The sequence below is a fragment of the Phaseolus vulgaris genome, chromosome 10, assembly GCF_000499845.2.
Source record: "Phaseolus vulgaris cultivar G19833 chromosome 10, P. vulgaris v2.0, whole genome shotgun sequence".
In the NCBI taxonomy this organism is placed as follows: Eukaryota; Viridiplantae; Streptophyta; class Magnoliopsida; order Fabales; family Fabaceae; genus Phaseolus; species Phaseolus vulgaris.
In genome coordinates, this window is record NC_023750.2 from 23,519,349 (window position 1) to 23,531,940 (window position 12,592).

General features: G+C 33.4%; 1 protein-coding gene across 2 annotated transcripts; it reads left to right on the plus strand.

Annotated features, from left to right (window-relative positions):
• Positions 1–8,494: 8,494 nt before the first annotated feature.
• Positions 8,495–12,124, plus strand: LOC137818886 (uncharacterized). Of its 2 annotated transcripts, none has more exons than XM_068622528.1 (10): positions 8,495–8,730; positions 8,858–8,943; positions 9,057–9,190; positions 9,288–9,354; positions 10,085–10,137; positions 11,039–11,093; positions 11,172–11,246; positions 11,335–11,452; positions 11,564–11,610; positions 11,715–12,124. In XM_068622528.1, exons 2-10 carry the CDS (start codon positions 8,881–8,883, stop codon positions 11,814–11,816), a joined length of 714 nt encoding a protein of 237 aa, XP_068478629.1. In that variant the 5' UTR covers positions 8,495–8,730; positions 8,858–8,880; the 3' UTR covers positions 11,817–12,124. The 2 variants fall into 2 exon arrangements, with proteins under 2 accessions (XP_068478629.1, XP_068478628.1); XM_068622527.1 differs by having other exon boundaries at positions 8,527–8,784.
• Positions 12,125–12,592: the final 468 nt, after the last annotated feature.

The following is a 12,592-nucleotide window of genomic DNA, read 5'->3' on the forward strand; positions in this document are numbered from 1 at the left end:
TGCGGAAGCAATGGGTGAGTGAAGCAAAGCCCTCCTAGGAGTTGTGTTGGCTTTGAAGGTGCATGAGGAGTGTGATGTTTGAGTGGTTCGGCCAGCTCAAGGGAGAAAGGTGAAAGGATTGAAGTTTATAGCCTAGATTTCTAGGAGAAGTAAAGCTAGTGCACAAAATTGGCAGCATAACAATACTCAATTAAACTTGAAAATACAAGGTGTAGGCTCCTCCTTTTATAGGCTAAGGAGGACCATAATGCAACCCTAATGCTAGCCAAATGAAATGTAAATGTGAAGCACATGGGTGCACATGGCACATGGGTGCACAAATGAGCACATGGGGAGGGGTGTGTCTAGTTTTTATGCTCACCCCCTCCATGGGCTTTTCTAGACCGGCCTTGATAAATTTAGAGGTTTTTTTAGAAACTCTAAGTTTACCTAGGTTGGTGTTTTAGGTGCCAAAATTAATTCTAAGAAAATTACAAATAAAGTTCCTATGCTAATTTTGACAAGAAATTAAAGTCTACTCTACACTAGAGTTTATGGCATTTGAACATGTAAAAGAACGTCTTCTTGGATCCTCTTGGCCATAACTCTATGGTTGACCCAAATCTACCCTTTGGTGGGCTTGCATGTGGGCTTGTGCTTGGGCCTCTTCCATCATCCCCTCCCTCTTGAAAAGGATTTGTCCTCAAATCCATTGCTTATTCTTCTTCATGGCTAGGGGAATGGATGTGGCTGGATGGTGTCCATCATCTCCTTCTCCTTGAGAAGATCTATCCTCAGATCTAGAGATTTGATCTCGGATAGCAGCCTCTTGCTTCTTCAACTATGCTTGCCCTCCCGGATCAAACGTCCACCTAGGGGAATTATCTAATAAAGCAAATGAGTTAGTTGAAGCAGTTATATACAAATCAATTTTATGAAGTTGCCATTTTTGTTTTTCTTTTGTTTTTGGCAACTTTTTACAATATTTCTCTTTTGATGGTTGCATGTGTTCTCTAATCCTCTCATGCTTTGTAAAATTTTCAATAGTGGTTACTTGTTCCTTAGGCATAATTCCTTTAGGAAGTGGTAACAACACAAAAAGAGAAAGAGGACTATGTTCACATACAACTTCAAATGTAGAAATATTAGTAGTCTTGTGGACTACTCTATTGTATGCATGCTCAATAGAAAAAGGATACTCATCCCAAGAATTGTGGTTGGCTTTCATGATTTCTCTAGGCATAGTAACAAGAGCTATGTTTTCAATTTTATTTTGACCATTCTTTTGAGGATGATAAGAATTTGAAAAGGACAACTTAGTTGCAAGTTTTTCCAAGAGAATCCTCAAATGATGGTTTTTAAATTTTGGAGCTCTATCCAACACTAAGTTTGAAAAGAAATCATGAAGACTTGTCACTTCTTTAAGGAAGAGTTTATCCATGTCTATGACAATGGAATCAAAACCTTTTGTTGTCCTAGGAAGATCTAATATGAAATTTAGGCTTATGTCTTCCCAAGGATCATTTGCAAAAGGTGAAGGAGTATAGAGTTCATGAGACATCGCCTTAGATGTATTTTTAAAACACAGAATGTATCTAGGGTAATGTCTTTGAACATCTTTTCTCATGGGTGACAATAATTTTCCTTTTAAAAGCTCTAGAGTTTTATCAACTCTATTTTGACCCATGAGTTCTCCTTCATGAAGAATTTCTCTTTTATGTGTGAAGGTAGTCTCGTTGATACAACCTTTGTTCATGGAAATTTCAATTCTTTGCAAAGGTTGTCTCAATAAGACATGACAAGTTTCTTTAGGCACTACTTCACATAAAAAATTGTCTTTGTAGATGCCTATAGATGACTTGACCTTCACTTGGTGATATCTTGGCATGTATGTAAAATAATCTACTATATTTTTATCTATGCAAGCCTTTTTTAAGGATTCTTCTTTTTTTTCTAGGCTTGCAAGTGTTCCTTTACAAAAGGTAAGGCTAGGTTGTTCAACAAGAGGTATATTTTCAAATGTATTTTCAACTTTTCCTTCTTGTTGAATGACCTTGTGGGAAGGAACACTCTTCTCCCACGCCTTTTGTTTTCCAAGGGTTTTCTCTTGCTTTTCTATTTTTACATTTTCTTCACTCTCACTAGCTTCTTTTTCTTGACTACTATTCTCATCTTTGTCCCTTAAGATCATAGATCTTTCATTGAAACATTGAGATGCTAATTTGTCATTGCCAAGGTATTCTAAACATGGAATTTCTCTAGCTTGAGTGTGAGAGATATGCTTGGTTAGGTTTTCTTGTCTCTCTTTCCTAGCTCTCCTAGGGAATTGTTGATGATATTCATTTTTCCTAAGACTTTCTTCCCCAAGATAATCATGATGTTTAGAGCTAGATGCATGAGAATGTAATTTTTTTGAAAATTGAGACTTCTCATTCTTTGCTTTAGTCAATTCATTAGTTTTGATCTCATTCTCCAATTGTTTAGATGAAATGGATTGAATATCCTTAGTAAGTTGCTTCAAAAGAGATTTCAAGGATTTCACCTCACTTTTAAGAGATTTAGAGGAGTGAGAAGACATGACTAAAACTTTGTGTGTAGAAGTATTTTACCTTGAGAAAAATTTAGGGAAGTCAAAGAAGGTAGTCTTCCAGGTAAGGGAGGTGAGTCACAGTGGACTACTTAAGTACCAAGCCTTTTCCTTGCCAAAAACTATCCCCCAATATCTTCACACAAGACTTTCTCTTAGTGAAACACTTAGAACACAAATAAGTTGAGAAATAGATGCAAGAAAACAATGCAAGCTAACTATGCAATAAAGCTAGACGGTTTTTAACAAAACTTAAACAAAATTAAACATGCAAAACGTATCTATGAAAGCAAAAGAAAAGCAATTACAAACAAGTAACAATTACTAATCAAGAATGCTATACTATTCGGCCCTAGGTGAGGCTTCTTGGACACTTTGAGCCCTTGAAGACACACTCACCGTCTAAACGTAATTAACAAGGTAATTAACAATAAACCAAGTTGCAAAGGAAATAAGAGAAAACTCCCTTTGTTGTTCCTCCTTTTGGTTAGTGCACTTCTTTGTTGTCTTGATTGTTGATCTCCTAAGTGTTTGTAGTGTTTGTTTCAAGAAAGCTTGTTTCGGTTTTGGCTTTGTCTCCTCCTTAGAATGTTGGCTTTAATTCTCCAATTTCCAGCACCTATTCACAAGGGCTAAACCTTAAACCAAGTCAAATTCCATGCACATAAGCACCAAGGGAGAAATTAAATTCCAGCACCCAAAAAGAGAGGTCAAGGAACAAAAGCAAGAAACAAATTTAATTGAAAGAAAACAGTACCACCAAAAGGATTTATAATATGACAACTTAGAAAGAGATTCAAGAAATTAAAGCAAACAATTAAAGGTACTCAAAAAAAGTTGGCACACAAAAAGAATTCCTACAGAAAAGCACTAGATTTAGATGACCAAATAAAAAAAACAGCACCACTGGAAAATGTTGTGGGCCAGAAAACGTGTTTGTTCCCCGATTTATGCTGATCTGTATTTTTGGAATTTGGCTCTGAAATTTGTTATGCAAGATATTCAGGATCTTATCTAAAATCTGGCTTTGGATTCACTCAAAACGGATGCACCATTATTTTTTAATAAATTTTGCAAAATTGGTGTTCGGTTATGCCAGTTGGAGCGCTTCAGATTTGCACTCTGATCTTAAAAGATTTATCATTTTTTTTCTGTTGCTTCTTTTGACCTCATTCTTTTTTTGTCTTTTCTATAACACTTTAAACTTGCATTTTCCAGAAAATCAGAATTTTCCTATGGGTGGAAATATTTTTCTGGGTTAAAACAGCCAAAACAGAGAAGGTGTAAACAGGGGAATCCTGGAAAACTGGAAAAACAGCAAGATAACCAAACTTTAACACAATGGAATTGTAAGAACGGAAATTGTGTAAGAACTAAGACACAATTATGAACTCAAACTAAAAATAAAAAGCACCAAAGGATCAAAATAACAGCAGAATAAAGCAATATAAAGAGACCCAAAAGCAAGAAACAATCAAGCCAAAAAATAGGACTACTAAGAATTGATGACAATTATGGATTCACATGACTTGACACAACATTTATAGATTCAGAAAATAAAGACTCAAAGCATAAAATGAAGCAATTATAAGAAAGCAATAAGGACTCAATTTCCTAAAAGAAAAACAGCCACACAATGGTGTAAGGAATCCTATCACAAGCTGCACAGAATTTGTTCAAGATCAATTGAACAATTGTGCTTTGGTTGGATCTTCCATAAGCACACCAAGAACAATTTAAAATATAAAAACAGCAAGACAAGTAAGGAATTGAAATGACAAAGATGAAATAAAGAAGAACTGAAATTAAAAGACCAAGCTACTCATCTTGAAGAACCAAAAGCTCATGATACCAAATGATGGCATTTTTCATGTGTTCTTCTTGAATCAAAGTAGAAAATAAGGTGCGGAAGCAATGGGTGAGATGATCAAGACCCTCCTAGGAGTTGTGTTGGCCTTGTAGGTGCATGAGGAGTGTGATGTTTGAGTGGTTCGGCCAGCTCAAGGGAGAAAGGTGAAAAGATTGAAGTTTATAGCCTAGATTTCTAGGAGAAGTAAAGCTAGTGCACAAAATTGGCAGCATAACAATACTCAATTAAACTTGAAAATACAAGGTGTAGGCTCCTCCTTTTATAGGCTAAGGAGGACCATAATGCAACCCTAATGCTAGCCAAATGAAATGTAAATGTGAAGCACATGGGTGCACATGGCACATGGGTGCACAAATGAGCACATGGGGAGAGGTGTGTCTAGTTTTTATGCTCACCCCCTCCATGGGCTTTTCTAGACCGACCTTGGTAAATTTAGAGGTTTTTTTAGAAACTCTAAGTTTACCTAGGTTGGTGTTTTAGGTGCCAAAATTAATTCTAAGAAAATTACAAATAAAGTTCCTATGCTAATTTTGACAAGAAATTAAAGTCTACTCTACACTAGAGTTTATGGCATTTGAACATGTAAAAGAACGTCTTCTTGGATCCTCTTGGCCATAACTCTATGGTTGACCCAAATCTACCCTTTGGTGGGCTTGCATGTGGGCTTGTGCTTGGGCCTCTTCCATCAGCATATTTGTGTGAAACATTCTAGAAAGACCATGGAGGGGGTGAGCATAAAAACTAGACACACCCCTCCCCATGTGCACCCATGTGCTATGTGCACCCATGTGCCATGTGCACCCATGTGCTTCACATTTACATTTCATTTGGCTAGCATTAGGGTTGCATTATGGTCCTCCTTAGCCTATAAAAGGAGGAGCCTACACCTTGTATTTTCAAGTTTAATTGAGTATTGTTATGCTGCCAATTTTGTGCACTAGCTTTACTTCTCCTAGAAATCTAGGCTATAAACTTCAATCCTTTCACCTTTCTCCCTTGAGCTGGCCGAACCACTCAAACATCAGACTCCTCATGCACCTTCAAAGCCAACACAACTCCTAGGAGGGCTTTGCTTCACTCACCCATTGCTTCCGCATCACGTTTTACTACTTTGATTCAAGAAGAACACATGAAAATGCCATCATATGCTTTCTACACTACTCTAATTACTAAGCACCCCTAATGGGCCATCATGGCATTTCATGTGTTCTTCTTGAATCAAAGTAGTGAAAATGATGCGGAAGCAATGGGTGAGTGAAACAAAGCCCTCCTAGGAGTTGTGTTGGCTTTGAAGGTGCATGATGAGTATGGGTTTGAGAGGTTCGGCCAGCTCAAGGGAGAAAGGTGAAGGATTGAAGTTTATAGCCTAGATTTCTAGGAGAAGTAAAGCTAGTGCACAAAATTGGCAGCATAACAATACTCAATTAAACTTGAAAATACAAGGTGTAGGCTCCTCCTTTTATAGGCTAAGGAGGACCATAATGCAACCCTAATGCTAGCCAAATGAAATGTAAATGTGAAGCACATGGGTGCACATGGCACATGGGTGCACAAATGAGCACATGGGGAGGGGTGTGTCTAGTTTTTATGCTCACCCCCCCTCCATGGTCTTTCTAGAATGTTCACACAAATATGCTTTCTACACTACTCTAATTACTAAGCACCCCTAATGGGCCTTTATGTAACAATTACAAAGGTCTTCTCTTCCCAAAACCGTAGCTTTGACCCATGTGTATGTGAAGCTAGACGGTCTAGAAGGAATCCTCATCATGGCCTAGACGCTCCTTATGTAGCCGCTCCTCATCATGGCCTAGACGCTCCTCTTCATGGGCTAGACGCTCCTTTTTGAGTCTAGACGCTCCTCATCATAGACTAGACCGTCTAGTCTTGGAGGCTTGGCTTTCATCGTGTGGTGAGCTTGGGCCCTCCTCCATCACTTACCCCATGTTTGCTTCTATGGATGTACTGTTCACAGGCAAAGAAGTGAGGGGATATCAGCTATTTGGATCTATGGTTGTGTGGGGAAGAGATGGAGAGGATATACCTGTGAACAATGAAGAGATGTAGAGGGAAAACCATGTCAGCATCCCTTGTTTCCAAATTTACCCTCATTTGAATGTGTCACAGTGCTTCATTTGAATGTATTAGTATTTTAAAAAATTTATTGTACAATGCTTAATATATATATATATATATATATATATATATATGTAATATTTAAAATGAAGAAACAAATCATCATAAATTTTAAGGAAGTTTTAAGTTTGTTTATTATTTTATAAAATATAAATTATGTAAATAATGATAAACCAGTGTAAAAAAAATATAGTTAAATAAAATATTCCATTTATATATTAGTTATTAGAGTAAATCAGGTTATACCTATTTTTCAAGTTCTAATAATATATTTTATTAAATGTGGTTGAATTTAGTTTTGTTTAAAGAAAATAATATACTATATCTAATTAACACTAAAAATATTACCTGATTTGGATCATGGGCATCACCAATACTATACATTTTTCATTTTATTTTATCCTTATTTTTTATTATAATTTTTTATGAAATCCTTTTTTATGGTTAATTAAGTTATATTTTTGTTGTTGTAGTATTTTTTAGATTGCTTTATTGTGAGGTTTTTTAATATTAAAAAATAGTAATTTTCTATTTATATAAAATATGATTTATTTTCTAATTTTATAGTATATGTTTAATATTTAACGAAATTATTTGAAGTTATGTTTTTGTTTAATTTGTTGTTGTGTTTATATTAATATGTTTATATGTATAGTTATTATGTTTATGAGTTATAATTTATTTATGAATTTTTTTTCTATTGTTAATTACGTTATATATATTTTTTTAGTATTTTTTATTTTTTATTACTACAGGGTTTTTAATATTAAAAAATAATATTTTTATTTATTTATATAAGATTTGATTTATTTTTTAATTTTATAACACATGTTTAATATTTTAAAGAAATTACTTGAAATTCTGTTTTTATTTAATTTGTTGAATACATATTTTTTTTAATTATAATTTTTATATTATACATATTTACATTTAACATTTTTTTTATTTATAATTTTTAAATCTACGAAGTTGTTCATTTTAAAAAAAAACAACTTATTTTATTATTAATTTTTTTAATAGGCAAGGGTAAATCTGTAAAGTAACATTTCACACCTTTAAAAAAAAATTAAAATTCCCTCACAACCATCACATCATTCACAAACTCCCATAAACTTTCCTCACACATTTACCCTAACGTACCCCAATCTAAACACCCACATTTTTTTCACACTTTCCTCACATATCCTCACACATCCCCTCCCTAATTCAAACAGAGTTTTAGACTACCTTTTTGAGTGTCTAATAGACATTTGTATTGCGAAAAATGATTTAAAGTATTATTTTAATTCTATTTAACCAATTTTCTTGAACTATTTTTTTTATTTCAAAGATCTAATTAGATAATTTTAGTTTTTTTACTTCTTAAACACCTGTTTTAATCTATATTATTGAGATAAATTTTATGTTCGGTTATTTTGGTATATTATGTGTTCTTTGCTACAATTTTTAATTTAGTTTGAAAGTTTTTTTATTTTTATTTATAAAATAAGTTAGACCTTAAAATATTTTTTTATTCTATAGTTATCTTTTACAACTTTTTTAGCAAAAAGATTAAAATAACATCATTAATCTTTTACAACTTCTTAGATTATTTAATCCTTAATGTCTCTCTAAGTACAAATTCTAAAAGAGGAGGTGAATCTTTATATGGGTGTTACATATAGTATATCATATGTTTTAAAAAAAAATTATTATAAAAAAATTATTTTAAAAATTTGGTTTCATAAAATATCTCTTATATTTTAAAAAAACTTATTAAATTTTTTTAGAATAAATAATCCAAAAGTCACCGTTGAAATATACTAAAATTAGCATAAATAGAAAATATAAAAGTGCAAGGAGTAAAAGAGTCAAAAGTTAAAAATACACAATGTCAAGAAAATCTGGTTTTATAAATTGTGCAGATTTTGTAAATTGTGAATGAAATATAAAATAAAATTTGAAACCCTTTCAGATTGCAAGAAGGAGGTGCAGGTAGGAAGACTGGGGTGCAGAAGCAATTGTCTTCCCTTTTCCTCGTCACAAACCGTCGTCGTTTGATGTGATGTCTTAGGTTCCCTTCCGTTTTCGCCAGCAAATATCGCAGTCTTTCAAATTCGTCGTGAAATCTGAACCTTTTTACCATCTCTGCGAAATTGCTCCCAAACAGTTGACTCAGGTACTCCTCCAACAATCAATTTATGCAAATTTTCAAATTCAACATTTTTTTCAGGTAAAATTGATACCTTTTTTTTTTTTTTTTTTTTTTCTGGGGGACATAACTAATTTCGTTTACTGGTCAAAAGGGAAAAACAAGGAGCCAGAATCCATGGAAACACAGTATGAGGAACTCGCGAGAGAAGACTCTATTCCCGACAGTTCCTCAGAAGATGTGGGTAACTTAAAGTTTCATAAAGTTATAATTTTTTGTGTTTTTTTTTTTGGGATTTCTTCAAAACCAAGTGCATAGTGAGTGTGAAGTGTGATTGATTTTGATTATTCTAGGAGGAGGAGGAGATAGAGAAGGAGTTAGCTGATGTAACGTTTGAGGAGCTGCAGAAAGCACGTTCGAATGGGGCACATGCTTTTTTCCAGAAACCCAAAGAAGACAAAAAGTTAAAAAGGGCTAACAAGAATAGGTATTGTAATTGTAACAGTTTAATAGAGTTTTTCTTTTTAATTTTGATTCTTTTGTCAATGAAACCTCATGCAAATAATTTTTTAATGTTTTACTAGGCCTATGGAGGCCAGTAGCAAGAAGCCGGTTTCTGCTTTTAGAGAGGCCATCCAAGCTCCAAAGAAGGTAGATTTATTTGTTCCTTGTAGAGTGTAACTTTCTATTATTTTTTTTCTTTAAATTTATGTTGCTGCATTGAATTCGTTGAGTTGTAATTTTAACTCCTCAAATTCTAACGAGGCCTGGTAGAAGCTTGCATAGCATTTTAATATTTTAGACCTACTAGGCTACTACCCTGTAGAGCCATTTGCAAGATTATGTAGAGTAGGAAGACCAATTGCAGTATTTTACTTGTTTGCTTTATACATGCACACACATGCTCACATATAAGATTCTGGGTGTCATGTGTGTAAACTTTGGATATGAGATGGGTTAAGTGAGTTATTGCAATGCCTCTGGCAATGTTAGTGCTTATTAGAAGTTTTAAAATGTTTATGCTGGTGCTATGATGTTGAATTGTGGAAGTTATGTTAAATTTGAAAACTGATATGATAAGTGAGTTATTCCAATGCCTCTGACAATGTTAGTGCTTATTAGAAGTTTTAAAATGTTTATGTTGGTGCTATGATGTTGAATTGTGGAAGTTATGTTTAATTTGAAAACTGATATGATAAGTGAGTTATTGCAATGCCTCTCGCAATGTTAGTGCTTATTAGAAGTTTTAAAATGTTTATGCTGGTGCTATGATGTTGAATTGTGGAAGTTATGTTAAATTTGAAAACTGATATGATTAAGGATCTTTTAATTTTATATATCTGTATATTATTCTGACTTTCTATACTATTAATAATGTCAGGTTATACGTGATCCACGATTTGAATCTCTTTGTGGTACACTTGACCCTGAAGGGTATGTTTAACTCTGGACATGTGCTCTTTATTCTTCATCTTTTTCTTTTTAATGTTGTCATCATGTACACTTATTTAGTTGCAATCATCATTATAAACTTCAAGCAATTTCATGCTACTTTTGGATTGTGCTAGTTCTGGTTGCCTTTGCTATTTTAGAGTGTGTCTAGTCAAGTGCCCACTAAATATCTTAAGAAGATGCTAGTTCCGTTCTTATGGAGGAGTCAACATAGTGAGAACAGTTTAAAGCAGTGAAGAGAAACATGTAAATTTCAAATGAATGACTTTCTTATGTCAGGAAATTTTAAACAGTCAAGTTTTTAATAATCCTTGTTGTAGATAATAATTTTTTCGTTCTCATAAATATATCTTTCTATATATAAAGAACTTCTGATATCCTTAGTTCAAACACATATTATGCCTTTACTATGTTGAAGGATTCTTATGTTGTATCTTAGTGCATAACCAAGTAGCTTCAAAGTATTGATAAATGTCAGAACCATGACCTTATCTTAATAATTCTATATTTGATTCAGCACCTGTATCCAATCACGTTTGTGAGATATGATGTTTGCCTTACTATAGGGATGTGGGGGAGATATATTGAACATCTGTATGATTGTCTAGTTCTCGAAGCACCTCTCACAATGTCTGTCCTTTAGGCCTGTAAAGTTTTTGCTTTGGATTTTATATTTAATTACCTAATTGATAGTTTCTAGCCTAGGTTGCAGACTCATAATAGTATTTGCTTTTTATGGATTTTATTTCATGATTATGGGTAACAGGACTATATTTATATGAACAATTTAATGCAAGAGGTTTTATGTTATTGTTTCATTTTAAACAGTGCTTTCAACTAAATTTGGAAACTTCTCTTGTAATATATGTACTTGGACTTGCAGGTTTAGGAAGAGGTATAATTTCTTATATGAAAACGATCTTCCTGCTGAAAGACAGGTAATCTTCCAGATAATGTGTAGAATTTTTTGTAGGGCTTATTGTATGAATTCTGATTATATCATCTCGCTATACCAGGCTCTGAAGAAGGAATTGAAAAAGTATAAAGATCCAAAGCGCATAAGTGAAATAGAAGAACATATATCATGGATTGTACGTACTTGACTCTTACTAGTTTTTTTTCTACCACCAAAACTATGATATTTATTGATTTCCTCATCATATTTACATGTTTTTTCAGGATAAACAAATGAAATCTGATTCAAGGAAGAATATTGATACGCAAATATTGGCTAAGCATAAAAAGAAAGAGAGAGAAGCAGCAAAGGAGGGGAAACGTCCTTTTTATATAAAAAAATGTAATCCTTCCTGTCATGCTCTCTTTTCCATTCACAAACAGATAAATACATATTAAATGAATTAGTGAAGCATTCACTATAGATGCTAACATCCTTTTACATTCCTCGCAGCTGAAATACGGAAGCAAAGGCTGATTGAGAAATATAATAATCTCAAGGTATACATCTCTTAGAACATCTTTCTGTGTTTACCCTTGCCCCCACCCTGTTATACTACTTGTTGATTTTTTTTTCTACTAAATCTATTTATTCATCATTTTAGTCATCTGGCAAACTTGAAGCATTTGTTGAGAAAAGAAGGAGAAGGAATGCTGCTAAGGACCACAGATACATGCCGTATCGTAGATCTGGTGATGTGGAATAAATTTTGTACCTTTAAGACTCTTTCTTAAGCTATAATTATAATAGAATGTAGCACCAAAAAGAAAAGTAATTTATGTTTTTGGCTGCCAGTTTTGGGGATTAAATATTGACGTTTGTTGATTATGTTTGTTGTGTGACTCTTGAAGATTTACTAATTAGGGATTCAATTGGTGGCACTAGGCTACAAGGAAGTCTTTTGATGGATGTCTTTTCTGTTATCATTAAGTCGCCTGTTTTAGGAACCTTTTGTTTAAGATTTTTACTCAGAAAAAAATCTGAATATGAAAAAAAGCTTTTTTATTACTCTCAGATGCTACTTTGTTGAGTAGCTTATGAAAGATATTTCATTAGACGTGCATGCTACCAAATTTGAGAAAAGAGATGTGTCTTTAGCATAACTCACCGTTGATGACTTGATTAACCAACTACTTTGCACACTCAATTTGAAGATTCCAATAAATTTTTTAATGTTCTTTTGATGATGTCACCCGAGTGAAGAAAAGTATGACATAGCTTCTTTGTTGATTTGCATCTTTGGAGAGATTCATGTTCAATCTCTCCAGAAATGGAAGAAAATGGTAAAAAGTATGTTTGAAGTTGAAGGCTGGTATGACTCTTGTAGTTCAAGAAAAACAAGTTAACCAGTAGGTCATTCCTTCTTGCATCTCTATGATTTCAACCTGCACCTCCATAAATTTAAATATTCTAAATTTACCCTTCTGTTTTTGCATTTTGAGTTTCAGTTTAGTTTTTGTAATTAAGAGACCTTTCGGATTA